The sequence below is a fragment of the Rattus norvegicus genome, chromosome 6 (genome assembly GCF_021556685.1).
Source record: "Rattus norvegicus strain SHRSP/BbbUtx chromosome 6, alternate assembly SHRSP_T2T, whole genome shotgun sequence".
NCBI classification, from domain to species: domain Eukaryota; kingdom Metazoa; phylum Chordata; class Mammalia; order Rodentia; family Muridae; genus Rattus; species Rattus norvegicus.
Genome location: NC_141539.1, coordinates 33,325,871 through 33,339,639, shown reverse-complemented (window position 1 = coordinate 33,339,639; position 13,769 = coordinate 33,325,871). Strand labels below are relative to the sequence as shown.

Genomic DNA, 13,769 nt, shown 5'->3' with positions numbered 1-13,769 from the left:
GGACAAGGTAATGGTAAAGTGTTTTTGCATATGTGTTCTGTTAGAGTTATATTTTAGTCTTTGGACCCTGACTAGAGATAGTTTACACCCTAGACATGAGAGAGAACGGGTTTGGGAAAAAGTCCTCCCGGACTCTCCGCAGATGCTTTGGAGAAAGAGAAAAATCTTTTGAGAGCTCTCCTAGGAACAGAGGGAAAGCAGGAGACATCCTGCCTCTCTGCTGGCTCCTATTGGAGAAATGCTTATTTCTGGTTCTGGGTTCCATAGGTAGGAAAAAAAAAAGAAAGAAAAGCAAAATTCTGACTTGCAGCCCTCAGAGACAGGCTGCTTCCTGTGCATTGGTCCTACAGGTCCCCCAATGCCACACTGATGCAATCCATTAGCTTAAGGGTTTGGTTAACTGAATTAACTGCATTAGTCAATCAGCACTACTATTTTGGAGGGCATGGGTGTTGCTGGACATCAAACCAAGAGCACCATCTACACTAAGCAATTTTCTGCATTTTTTCCCCATTGGAGTCTTAATAAACACTTTTTTTAAGATTTATTCATTTATTATATATAAGTACACTGTCGCTGTCTTCAGACACACCAGAAGAGGGCATCAGATCTCTTTACAGATGGTTGTGAGCCACCATGTGGTTGCTGGGAATTGAACTCAGGACCTCTGGAAGAACAGTCAGTGCCATCTCTCCAGCCCTTTTAAATTGTTGTTTTTTTTTTTTGTTTGTTTGTTTGTTTGTTTGTTTTCGGAGCTGGGGACTGAACCCAGAGCCTTGAGCTTGCTAGGCAAGCGCTCTACTACTGAGCTAAATCCCCAACCCCTCCCATTGGAGTCTTAACTAAGAGGTTCTCCTTTGCTTTGCTTTGCTTTGTTTTTTGAAGCAGGGTCTCACTCTATAGCCTGGTTAGCCTGTAGCTGGCTACGCAGACCAGGAATCCCATGATCCTCTTGTTCTGAGTGGTAGGGTAGACTATAGACATTCACCACTACACCTAGCTTGTGTTTTTTGAGGCAGGGTCTCTCTTTGTGACCTATGTTGGCTTCAAACTCTCAATCTTTGTGCCTCAGCCTCCCAGTTATAGTGCTGGGATTATAGTGATGAACACATCTTGCAGAATGAAGATCAGCTGATTAGGAACCAGACTCTTGTTTAATCTGGTTTTACACCAAGATCAGGGTCTCAACAAATCAATGCAGCCAGCAGACCAGTGTTTGCTATTTGACTTTACTCTATAAAAATACACAACTTAATACATATGACACTCTGTATACAAGACATACACAACTGGTAGATTTAACACTTTCAGTTATTTCAACAGAAAGCAAATATGTAAATTACCTTGTAAGAGCATTCACAGTCAAGGGAAAGAATGCGAGGGGGCGATCAGCACGGGGAGTGATCAAACCCAAACTGTCCAGCTCTTCAGTAACAGCCCTTTCACCCAGGGCCTTTCCCAGCGTGCCCAGCACCGCACTGTGCATTAAGACACAGACCCACTGCGCCCATACCACAAGTAAACACCTTCATCCTCCCCAGGGACAGTTAATGGAGCAATCAATGTCCAAGGGGCACTAACCATGTCTAAAATTGTGCTCAGCACCAGGATGAGAGGACCAACAGCTCTTTGTAAAGCCTGCAGTGGAAATTGCTTAGCTTGATTTTGCAACTAAATTCATCTTTGAAAGTTTTAGAAAACTGCTGGGGCCTTAGCTCCATGGGCTGAGTATGAGAGAAGCACGGTTCCAGAACCTTCTGAGCTGACCCAGGAGGGAGCATTGTCATTGCTAGAGACAACATGCCAGCTCCTTGCTTCCTAGCTTCAGATGGCAAGCCTGTCCTCCTGCCACTCTGGGTGGAACAGCCATTTGTCCCTGACTCAGTGCTGGCAGGAGCTCCTTGTTCTACTCTGACGAAGGTTTCAGCCATCTAGCCACCGGACCTATGGCTCACTGACCATCTAGCTGCCTGACCTATGGCTCATGAACTAAGAAGGAATTAGGTACCATTTTGCAGGTATAAAGAAGTATTTGTCACTTGAGATTTCAATCAGTGAGAAGATACTAGAATACGTTTCCTGAGTAAATACAAGCCTTAAAGAATGGTGTACAGTTTATAGAAGGACAGCATCTTATCCTCAACATCTGGACTCGTAAGTTAACAGGCTGGTAAAGCCACAGACACATTTAAATGGAGAAGTAAAGTGGCAGTGCTTAAGTCAGATACTGAGAGTGAGGACTAGCAGTTCCCAAGGAGGCACAAGAGAACACAGACACAAAGGGAGGGGGATCTAAAGTGCTTGCGAAGGTTGGAAGACCAACTCTGAAATGCCTCCAGACATTCCCAACAAGGTGAAGAGGTGACACTGGTTGGTGACTCAGGTGGAGGAGGACACAGCTTTCTTTAATAACAGTTGTTCAAATATTTTAACCCTTTTTTTGGGAAACAAGGTTATTTATAAACAAATTCTCAGCCACTGAAATGACTGAGTTGCAACTCCTGCTGATGGTCTAAGATCTCAACTGTGCAAATAGTTTTCAAAATGTGGAACGACAAAGCACACGCCTGCACTGAGAGTTTAAATGAACGGAGAGGTCTGTACCGGATCGTGAAGCCAGGACTCAAAACACTTTACATCTGGAGGCATGCTCTGTTGTTTCTTAATGCTCTGCTGATGGATTATAGAAATCAGAAAAATTCTGGGACCCTGAGACTTAACTTTTTCATTTTATTACTATTACATAAATAAATAAATACTATGTAGCCACCCTAAATGTTAGTAACTAAGATGTCAGAAACAGAGTCTCAAGATCTAAGAATGAAGCAGAGACCACATCAGCAGGGAGGGATATGAGTGGGAAAGTGTCCTGCCGTAACTGCTCAGCTGCCCATGTCGCTGAATGAGGCGAAGACGGGGCCCCACACTGGGGCTGACTGCACCATGCACAATCCCTCATCCTCAGGACTCCCACCTTCTGTTCCAGGAGCAGTTGGACAATCGGACATGTTAGGCGTGAGAGAGGCCTCAGGCAGAACTGAGACCCACAGGAACGTTGAAGTGGAGTTTAATCATCTCAGAAGCAAATTCAGGGGCTAGAAAAAGCCATAAAGCCATATACCAGATCTCTTTACCTTTTTTATATGGGTCTGAGTTCATTAAGAACATTTTAAACTCACCATGCAAGGTGAGGCTACTGTGGAGAAAGGAGAAAACCCAGAAGACAGCAAGTGTTTAGACAGTAAGACAAGAGCGTGTCTTCTTAGGTGAGAGAGATGTTATCTGCAACCATTATGGGGTAGGGATTTAAAAGTCATAGCCTGGTGATGCTTTACATCCTTTGAGTTCCAGGTAGCACAGGTAGCTGCAGCTCAAAATAAGACACAGTTAAGAGGGATGACAGGAATCGAGAAGTGGGCCTGCTCCCCTAAGGCTGACATGAGTCCCAGTGCTCCGCCAGCTCCATCCAGTCCTGTGGACCAGGCAGGAACAACACCATGAGTAAGGCTTCTCTATGCAACATCAGCTGTCATACTTGTAGTTTAAAAATACTATTCAGAAATTTGGAGTCCAAGCAGAAACTTTAGAAACTGTAGGGATTCTGCCCCACACAGGCCCAAGATGTCCTACTGTGCCCCAAATGGGTCCTACTTATTTCAAGTCAGCTGAGCCCGGGGCAATGCCAGGGATTCAAGAAGAAAGGCAATGGCAGATGTGGGGTGTAACAACAGAGCAGGAAGAGAGGAGAAACAGATTAACACGGGTGCAGAAGGAAGAGACCGGCTTGCAGAAGAGCGCCTGCCTGCCTCTCACCTGCCCTTGTGGTGGGGACTGAGGACAGGGACAAGCCTTATGGCAGGCCCTTCTTAGTGCCCAACAGGCCGGAGCTCAGGAAAAGCCCAAGCTGGCTGAGCACACATTCATTCCCGAGTAATCTACAGCGTGCCCTCCGAGTGCTTCTGTTCTGGTTTCTGGTCCCTCATTCCCAGGAACACAGAATTCTCTGCTGCCTGCTAGTGGCAACTATTTCTAGGGCAGAGTAAAGACCTGGGATCCAGGATGAGCTTCAGGGTCTCCAGCTCCTGTGGCTGGCACTGCCTCTCTCTTAGTACTGGCTTGTCTCCCCCTGGTGGCTGGAGAAAGAACAGAGTCAGTGTTCTGGAAGGGCGGGCAGACAGAACAGTGTCAACTCACATCACATCTTCTACAAAGGTGCTGGTTTCTCTTTGACAGTCTTGCTGAATAATCCAATCCAGACTGGCTTCAAACTCACAATCCTCCTGCCTCATCCTCCTGAGTGCTGGGATTACAGGCACATGCCACCATGCCTGGCTACTAACTATGTAGGCTGATGGTTAAAATACTAACCAAGAGACTGCTCAGAGCGTGCAAGGCTCCCAGGGGCTGGGTGCCAACTGCTAGTTCCTGCCATCCTCCTTCCTGTTGTTATTCCCTTCTCTGATGGTGGGCAGATGGACGGGTGGTGGGTTGGTGGGAGGAAGCTCAGGTGAGTCATGGTCATGGACTCAGGTGAATGCATAAACGATGACACAATGACAAACACCCAGTCATCTGGCAATAAGCTATGAAGTGCATAAGAGATGCGAGGCTATCTCTCACCCAAAATCGGTCATCTCACTGAGAAATGGCCACCACACGGTAACAGGCACCCATACTATTAATACACAAGGGAGGGGACACAACAGTGAGCATTTGTGAAGGAAACTCCATGTTGGTTATTTCACCTCAAAGGGAGTCTGTCTGCACTTAAGCTTGCCTGTAGTTTCCGCTGCCTCTACTTGATGTTTTTCAGGAGAGCTGTCCGGGCGTTCACAACTGCTTTGAAGGCATCTTCACTACCAGGAGCTACACACTTGTCTGGGTGAAGCAGCACAGCCAGCTTCCGGTAGGCCTTATTGACTTCCTCCCTGCAAAGAGCAGACGAGCTCTGTCAGTGACCAGGTGGGCCCCCAATTCTGCATTCCAGCTATCTGAACACACTACACATCTCCCATGCAATTACCTCCTTTTCTCAAAGGTGGGACTAGAAGAACAGAAAACAACAAACAAACAATAGGTCGCACACAAGTAGAAAACACAGTAAAAGTGAGTCTAGGAGACGTCAAAGAAGGATCAGCTGCAGCCAGGCATCTCTAGACATTTAGGGGGCACAGAGCAAGCTTTTGCTAACTGAAGGAATGAGAATCTGGGAACCAGAGGTAATCCATCAGGAGAAGCTTCTAAAAGAAGAGGAACTTGTGATTAGCATGGGGTGGGGAATTCAGAGCACTGGAGAAGGAATGGTAGAGAGGCCTGTTCTCAAAGTCAAGATACAGGAAAGTAATTGCCACGGCAGCCCAGGCTTGAGAGCAAAAATTTCAGCTGGAGGTATGTGTGAGAACAGCCAAGGCAAGAGAGCTTATAAAACATGAAGCAAAAGTCAGTGGAGGGAGCGATGTAATCAACAACTAACCAGAGACGATAAGGGAGGAGACACTGAGACAACTCCGTGGTCCAGAGTACCTGGCTAGAGAAGGCCCAGAGATGACAGGCTCTTCCCCATCCCTACTCTTCATCAGCCTCAGGTGCCAGGCTCCTATCGAGTTCCGTCCCCAACACATGGTTTTAATTCCCAGGACTCCTTTGTCACCAGGGTCCCTGTGATCCTGTCAGCATGGCACGGTGCTGGGTTAAGTGCCTTCACCATTGTTTTTATGGAAGGACTTCTCATAGCACCTCCACAATTAATACATGCTCTTTGCTGGCTTGGAGATGATAAAAAAGCTGATGTCAATCTGGAGTGTGACCTTAGTCTGGGGTCATAGAAGTAATTCCCTGTGTTTTAGGCAAAGGAGCCAGAGCTTTTCCTGCTGTTAGATGAGTCCTGACTTTCTTTTCTAGATTTGCATGTTATAGTCTACATATGCAATATGTAACCTTTTGTTGGGTGTGTATGTGTACACATGCATATGCTCGTGTATGTGCGTGCACATACATGCGTGCACATGCACACTCATTTGCACACTCATCTAGACACCCAGGGTCTTCCTCTATCACTTTTCATTTTATTTCTTAAGACGAGGTCTGTTAAGCCTCAACATGGCTGCTTTGGCTAGGCTGGCTGGCCAATGAGCCCCAGGGACTCACCTGTCTCCGCCCTCCCAAAACTAGGATTATAAACTATGCTGTCATGCCTGGCTTTTAAGTGGGTGCTGGGTTTCCAGACTCAGGTCCTCATGCTTGTGTAGTAAGTACTTTATTCACTGAGTCACCTTCCCCCACCCTTACATGTGTACTCTGGTATTAGGAATCAAGAGGCATTTTCCTTCTTGGAAGATATTTGGACAGCCAGTCTGTATTTATCCAAAGACCCTGTGTCCTTGAGGAATCCCTTCCTTCTCCAAGAGAGAGTCTGGAACAGGGGCAGGGGAGCCACTGCTTTAGAGGTTACATCTAGACAGGCTCAGGGTTATTCTGGCCTCTCACTGAGTGCCTGTCAAGATTTATAGGCGACCAAGGCAGCAGCTGTAGTTACCGCAGTTCCACCTTTGTCTCCGTGATGTTGTCCTTGGCCAAAAACACACTAAGCCATCTTCTTGTTTGAAGCATTCAGCAAGTGGTAGCAAGGCAGAGCCATCAGAAGAGGACACCTACTTTCCATGACAAATATGGAAATGCTATAGTAGCAGGTAGAGGCATCTTCTGTGTTTCTACATGAACATATACAGCCACACAAATTGGAATAGAGTGGAACCTGTCCCGTTAGCAGAGTCACCCCAAGGAATGGAGAGATCAGTAGTCATGCCAGCTGGTACGATAATCAAGTAATTGTTTCAAAACCAACTCATAAATGAATGTCAAGTCAAAGAACCATGTACTCATTAAAATATGGCATATTGAAGAAAAAATAAAGAAATAAAGTACCTTTGAAAGCTTCAAAAAAGAAAAAAGATTTATAGGCATAGGAAAGTCTCTTAAGGGAAAGTTTTAGATGAGCCAGATTGGTGCAGGTGTCAACAACCTCTTAGTGCTACCTACAGACAGTAAGGTGTCAACAATGTATCAGTGCTACCTACAGACAGTAAGGTGTCAACAATGTATCAGTGCTACCTACAGACAGTAAGGTGTCAACAATGTATCAGTGCTACCTACAGACAGTAAGGTGTCAACAATGTATCAGCGCCACCTACAGACAGTAAGGTGTCAACAATGTATCAGTGCTACCTACAGACAGTAAGGTGTCAACAATGTACCAGTGCTACCTACAGACAGTAAGGTGTCAACAATGTATCAGCGCTACCTACAGACAGTAAAGTGTCAACAATGTAGCAGTGCTACCTACAGACAGTAAGGTGTCAACAATGTATCAGCGCCACCTACAGACAGTAAGGTGTCAACAATGTATCAGTGCTACCTACAGACAGTAAGGTGTCAACAATGTATCAGCGCTACCTACAGACAGTAAGGTGTCAACAATGTATCAGCGCTACCTACAGACAGTAAGGTGTCAACAATGTATCAGCGCCACCTATAGACAGTAAGGTGTCAACAATGTATCAGTGTCACCTACAGACAGTAAGGTGTCAACAATATCAGTGCTACCTACAGACAGTAAGGTGTCAACAATGTATCAGTGCTACCTACAGACAGTAAGGTGTCAACAATGTATCAGTGCTACCTACAGACAGTAAGGTTTCTTTAAAGTTGAAGAACTGTAATGACATTTGGCTCCAAACAAGTACCAGAATTCTCCAGAACTTAACAATCTAAGGGTTGGTGCTCAATGTCATTTGATAGACATGGTTGTGTAAAGATAAACTTGTGTTTATATGGGTTATGGAAACAGAAATCACAGGGACCCTGGAAGCTCTGGTAGATTCTAGTTAACTAAAGTCAATAAAGAGCCAAACTTTTCTTTTTCTTCAATACATACTACTTAAAATCTATGAGTAAGGAGGTGAAGAAATGGCTCCTTAATAGTGGAGCCAATAGCACTTGCAAATGACAAAGAAGATTCAGAATTAGACTACAGAGAGTTCAAAGGGAAATTAAGACACCAATAAACTTTTGCTGCATGCACGAGCCCATCTGAGTCCCTTCACAGTATGAGTTGAGCACTCTTGACACACAGGGAGGTCCAGGTGGCCCTCCAACAGCCTTCCCAGTTCTCCCCCTTTGCCTTGGTTGTGAAGCTATGCCACGAGGCTAAGAAGAAAAAGAGGTTGCTTCTGACATGCAATTTCAAGGTCAAGTGTTTCCACTGTGGCAGTCAAGGTGCCGAAGGGAGACGCATAGGAGGGTAGTATGAGAAAATGAGACCCTAAGCACTTAAGAGGCAGAGGTAGGGGACCTCTGTGAGCTAGAGACAGCCTGGTCTATACAGTGAGTTACAGCCTAGCCAGAGCTTAAAAAAAATCCAAAATAACTCGCTCCCCAAAAAACATCAAAAATAAACAAAATGAAACCCTTATACCCTTATAACCAGTCACACGAGTCATGCATCATTAGCAATTATGTTACCACACTCAGCAATGAGTTGTTTTTGCACAACGAAGAATACGTTCTTTTCCTTTTCCTTCTGTGTTAGAGACTGATCCCAGAGCTGTGTGTGTAAGTTCTCTACCACTGAACTAAATACCCCCAGCTCTCTCTTTATTTTTCCTTTTGAGAAAGAATTTGACCAGCCCAAGCAGGCCTCAAGTTTGTGCTCTTTCAGTGCTGGGAGTACAGGGTGCGACTATGCCCAGCTCTTCCTAAACAAGTCTTTAGAATACAACAGGTAACTACACATAACCCAATCACAGCGGAGAACGAGCAGATTCATGAGAACGAAGCTAGGCAGACAGTGCTCCTGGGTCAGGACACACTGCTGTCCCCTGGGGCCTCAGTGATCACCCATCTCACCGAAACCCAGTTCCCTAGAATAAGAAGAGCAAGCTGAAAGATCTTTCTTCTTCTAAAACTCTATGACTTAAAAATTACTTTTCATAAAGTTTTCTTAGGTTATGTCAGATTCTTGCTCAACACAGTCAAAGGTGGAGCAAGCCATCTCCTCAAGTGTTTCCACAGAAACAGGACATAGCTGGCTCAGCAGGCAGTGTGCCTTCTGTTTCATTTCTCTGTGTTAATTTAGCGGGGTAGAGTCCTTATGAAACTTATTTCCAGACATCTTCAAGTTCCTAACCAATCAGAAAGAGAAAGATTGGGTAGAACTTTTGGAAGAGAGCCCCGGTCTCTTCCAGAACTAAGCATCCTAAAACTGCTTACCTTGAGGCCCCAGGTCTGACTCCCAGCATCTCCCAGCTGTCCTTACTAGTCCGGATTCGGCGAATGGTGTCCGCTTGTTCTTTGGTGTAGCTAGCACTGCTATTTGCGGTAGGACGCTTGCCCCCATTTTCACACAAGTCAACTATGGACATGTAAAAGGTCTGTGGGAAGAAAATACACCTCAGAGATGATTCTCTGAAACGGGAGCTCCTTTCACACACTTCAGTAACTCTTGAAAGTCACAAGTGAAGGAAATACACTTCAGTTGGAAGATACTGGAAGACTGTTTAAAGGAACTATTCCCCCTCCCCAAACCCCCACTTGGCACTGAGGACAGAAGTGCCCTAACCATTAGGCAAGTGCCCTACAGCTGAATCTCAACCCCCTAACTACATATTTTTAAAACAGAAAAGTATTAGCTAGCTTAAAATTTACTAATTTAAAAAAATTAAAATGATTCTATTCTCAAAGAAACACATTTGAAGTTGGTAATAGTTGGTAATAGACTAACACTATCAGAAAAACTCAAATAGTAAAATAGAAAGTCTTTTTCTACCCTGAGTCTTTCTCCCTAATATAGCCATCATTAGCATATTTTAGTATCCCCACAGAAACATCTGCTACCAGCAAATCTTGTGTACAAATACATAAACATTTACACAAAGATCTCAGATGAACACAATGCTTAGCAGTCTGCAGTTTCCTTCATAATCCATCTTGCCCAGGCCTGGTATGCATGCCTGTCATCCCATCTACTTGGGAGGCTAAGGTAGGAGAAGCAGGAGTTCAAGGTCTGCCCAAACTATACAGTGAGTTCAAGACCAGCTTCAGTAACTTAATGAGACTTAGGATACAGCTCAGTGGTAGGGTGATTGCTTAGCACAAGTAAGGACCTGGGTTCAATCCCTAGCACCTCCTTCAGGGAATCTTCCTACATTTAGGTCCTTCTTTGCTTCCTAATGATTCAGTATTCTATTACGTGGTTATAGCAAACTCATTTAATTCCCTATTCCTGGACTAGCCAGTTGTCTAGCATTTTGGGCATTATAAACAATATTGAATTTTTTTGGTTTTGTTTTTTGAGACAGGGTCTCACATAGCCTAGGCTGGCCCTGAACTAGCTACATAGCAGAGGGTAATACTGAACACAAGGTCCTCCTGTCTCTGCCTCTTAAGTACTAGGATGACATGTGTCGAACCACATGCAGCTCTGTAGTGTGTGCTGAACAGAGGCACAAGGCTGCTACTTTCAGGCAGTGGACACAGCAAACATGAAGTCACTGAAGTGAGCCACTAACTCTTTTCTGAAGGCTGTACTTGGATCAGACAGACACAGAGTCCCACTGAGAGAGGGAGGCAGAGATCAGAGTATGAGGCTATAGCAGTGGAACAGCAGCAGAGAAGGCACTGGGCAGGAAGGTGACAGACGGTGCTGGACCCTATTGAGGTGAGGCTTCCTCCAAGATTTCTAGCTAAAAACTGTTATTCATATGAAAACTGAGGCCTCCAGAGGCTCACCAGATGGGAACTAAGAATACAACCCATTTTCTCCCCTAGGGGAAAAACTAGCCCAAGACACTTGAGCTTGGCCTTCCCAGAACACCTAATCAACACCTGTGGAGTCCCAGAGGCACCACAGAAAGGCTGTACCTCAGGACTTTCACACACCCTAACTAAACCCAAAGCCAAGAACTAACACAACTGAGGAAAGACAGATTTTGGGAGCTGAAGTCTCCCAAATTAGAAGGTGTAGAGTGCACTCAGGGCTTCCCTCAGATCTCTGACCTTAAACAAAAATGCAAGCTTACAGGAGTCCGCTGTGATATGGCTTCTGCAACAATATTCTTCTGAGAAAGAAGGAATTATGCAGGATCTCTACAATGTTGCCTTCAAAATACCACTACCACACAAAGAAACAAGAAAACATGACCAATGTCAGGGGAAAGCACTCAGTAGGACCTGAATCTGAACTGGTTCAAATGCTGGACTTAATAGGTTTCAAAACAACTAGCTATTCTTCAGAAATGCTGAAAGAAGGTAAAGAAAAATACAACAAAAATATGTATCTTTAAAAAATACCTTATTTGAGTGCTGGAGAGATGGCTTAGCATTAAAAGTACTCATTGTTCTTGAAAAGGACCTGGGCTCAGTTTCCCAGTACCCAATGGCAGCTTATAGCAGCCTGAAACTCCAGCTCCAGGGGCTCCAACACCCTCTTCTGGCCTCTGTGGGTATGAGGCAAGCACACAGTACACAGACAGATAGGCGAATGCTCATATACAAAAAAATTAAAAAATAAATCTTTGTAAAAATGGGCTGGAGAGACAGCTCACTTGCTGTACAACATGAGGCCCTCAGTTTAATCTCCTTTTTAAAAATGTTGGGCACAGGGCTGGAGAGATGGCACAGAGCTTAAGAACACTGACTACTCTTCCAAAGGTCCTGAGTTCAATTCCCAGCAGCCACATGGTGGCTCACAACCATCTGTAATGGGATCCGATGCCCTGTACTGGTGTCTGAAGATGCTGGGCACAGTAATGTGGGCTTGTAACCCAGCACTAAGGAATGAGAGGCAGGTGGTATCCAGGGGCTTGCTGGTCAGTCAGCCCAGGTGAATTCATGATCTCCAGGCCAGTGGCAGACTCCGACTCAAAAATACAAGGGGTAGCACCTCAGGAATGACCCCAACATTGTCTTCTGGCATTACATATACACATGCACACACACCAAAGCCAAAGCAAATACAGCAAGGCTTCCCATATTTGATGAAAAAATACCTATTCTCTTGGTGTGGGGGCTGGAGGAGTTAAGTGCAAGTGTTGCTCTTGCAGAGGACTTGTGTTTGACTCCCAGCACCCACATGGTGGCTCACAACAAACTGTAACTCCAGCTCCAGAGGACTCAAAACTCTCTTCTGGATTCCATGGGCACCAGGCGATCTCAGAAAATGAACAAATCCCAGGTAGAATATATATAGAGACCCTCAGCATGGCCTGCGAACCAGAGATAAAGACAGATGCCCCAAAGCAGCAAAAATGGGGAAAGGTAAATACAGACAGATAAATTAGCGTATGAGTGAGGCCAGAGGAGAATGGAGTTTACCCTAAGGAGATGCCAGCTATTCTGATTTGCACAGTGAAGCATTGTGTATGTGAATCAAATGATCTCTGACTATGTAGTTAAAGTACTCAACCAGAAGGAAAGAGAAGTGTTGTCTCTCACAGTTACTCCATGCACTCACTGAGATGCTCTTGTACATAAAACAAAAACAATACCCAGCGCACACTGTCACACATCTCAAGGTGAGGTATGTGAACATCTGGAGCTGTCAAGTGTTACTTGCATGGTTGCGCACCACACACATGGTGAACGTGAGGCCCAGTGTGCTCAAATGAAGAGGAAGGGGCTGGGGATTTAGCTCAGTGGTAGAGCGCTTACCTAGGAAGCGCAAGGCCCTGGGTTCGGTCCCCAGCTCCGAAAAAAAGAACCAAAAAAAAAAAAAGAAGAGGAAGCATAGCAAATCCTGCCAGCCAAGCATGCACCTGTCTTGCAGAAGTGGCCTCTTGTGAGAAAGAATCAATACAATCCCACACAGCAATTAAGACTGACTCTGCAGAATAACTACAGTATCTGAAAAGCTAAAAATTCCCCAAATGTCAGATATACTCACAAGAAGAAAAACAGTTTACTCACACCCCCACTTCTATACTGGCTAGCTTCATGTGTCAACTTGACCCAAGCTGGAGACATCACAGAGAAAGTTGAGGTCAGTTGAGGAAACACCTCCATGAGACCCAGCTGGAGGGGACTTTCTTAATTAATGAACCATGGGGGAGGGCCCAGTCCATCGTGGGTGAAGCCGTCCCTGGGTTGGTGGTCCTTGGTAAGAAAGGCAGTGAGCAGCAGCCCTCCAAGGCCTCTGCACCAGCTCCTGCCTCACGCATCCTGCCCTGCTTGAGCTCCTGTCCTGAGTCAAATAAACCCTTTCCTCCCCAAGTTGCTTCTTGGTGATGCTGTTCCACCACAGCAATAGAAACCCTAACTAAGACACCTTCTAAAGGGACCTATACTCAGACCCTGACTTTATTACTTACTGTTCTAAGTAGCTTTTAAAAAGTAGGTTTTTAAAAGTGACAACTGGTGCTACAGAGCCAGGAGCAGGGTCAGTGCCCATAGCCGCAGAGCTAAAGTGGGGAAGCGGCAGACAGGTGGATCCTGGTGACTGTCTCGTTGCCAGTCTAGATGTGAGCTCCAGTTCACCAAGAGACCCCCCAGCTCAAAAGGTGGAAAGCAAGAGAGACACTTGACCTCTCTACACACCTGAGAGGACACCTAAACATGTATGTATACACACATACACAGGCTAACAAGAAAGCATCATCTACTCAGGCTAGCATGTGAGCACATCCTTCTACTGCCTTTGGATTTTTACATGTGACCAGTTAGATTCTGCAATGATGGCCTCCTATTCTCTAAACAATCGAGTTGGGAGCTGCTCTGCG

At 45.3% G+C, this 13,769-nt stretch overlaps 1 protein-coding gene and 1 pseudogene across 7 annotated transcripts in view; one reads left to right on the top strand and one right to left on the bottom strand.

Annotated features, from left to right (window-relative positions):
• Positions 1 to 13,769, bottom strand: part of Dnajc27 (DnaJ heat shock protein family (Hsp40) member C27) — a 46,070-nt gene that overhangs the window by 15,146 nt on the left and 17,155 nt on the right. For 2 of the 7 annotated variants that reach the window (XR_015621733.1, XR_015621734.1), the window contains exons 6-7: positions 9,268 to 9,428; positions 4,778 to 4,928 (exon numbers count right to left, since the gene is read on the bottom strand). Coding sequence is in view for 3 of the 7 variants with exons in the window: in XM_087552527.1 (XP_087408653.1) it covers positions 4,796 to 4,928; positions 9,268 to 9,428 (294 nt within the window). In the remaining 4 variants the exon portion in view is untranslated. Of the gene's footprint in view, positions 1 to 1,213; positions 4,929 to 9,267; positions 9,429 to 13,769 lie in introns of those variants that run through there. The other 5 variants (XR_015621731.1, XM_087552527.1, XR_015621732.1 and 2 more) reach the window with 5 other exon arrangements.
• Cox7b-ps3 (cytochrome c oxidase subunit 7B, pseudogene 3) lies at positions 6,560 to 6,799 on the top strand (annotated as a pseudogene).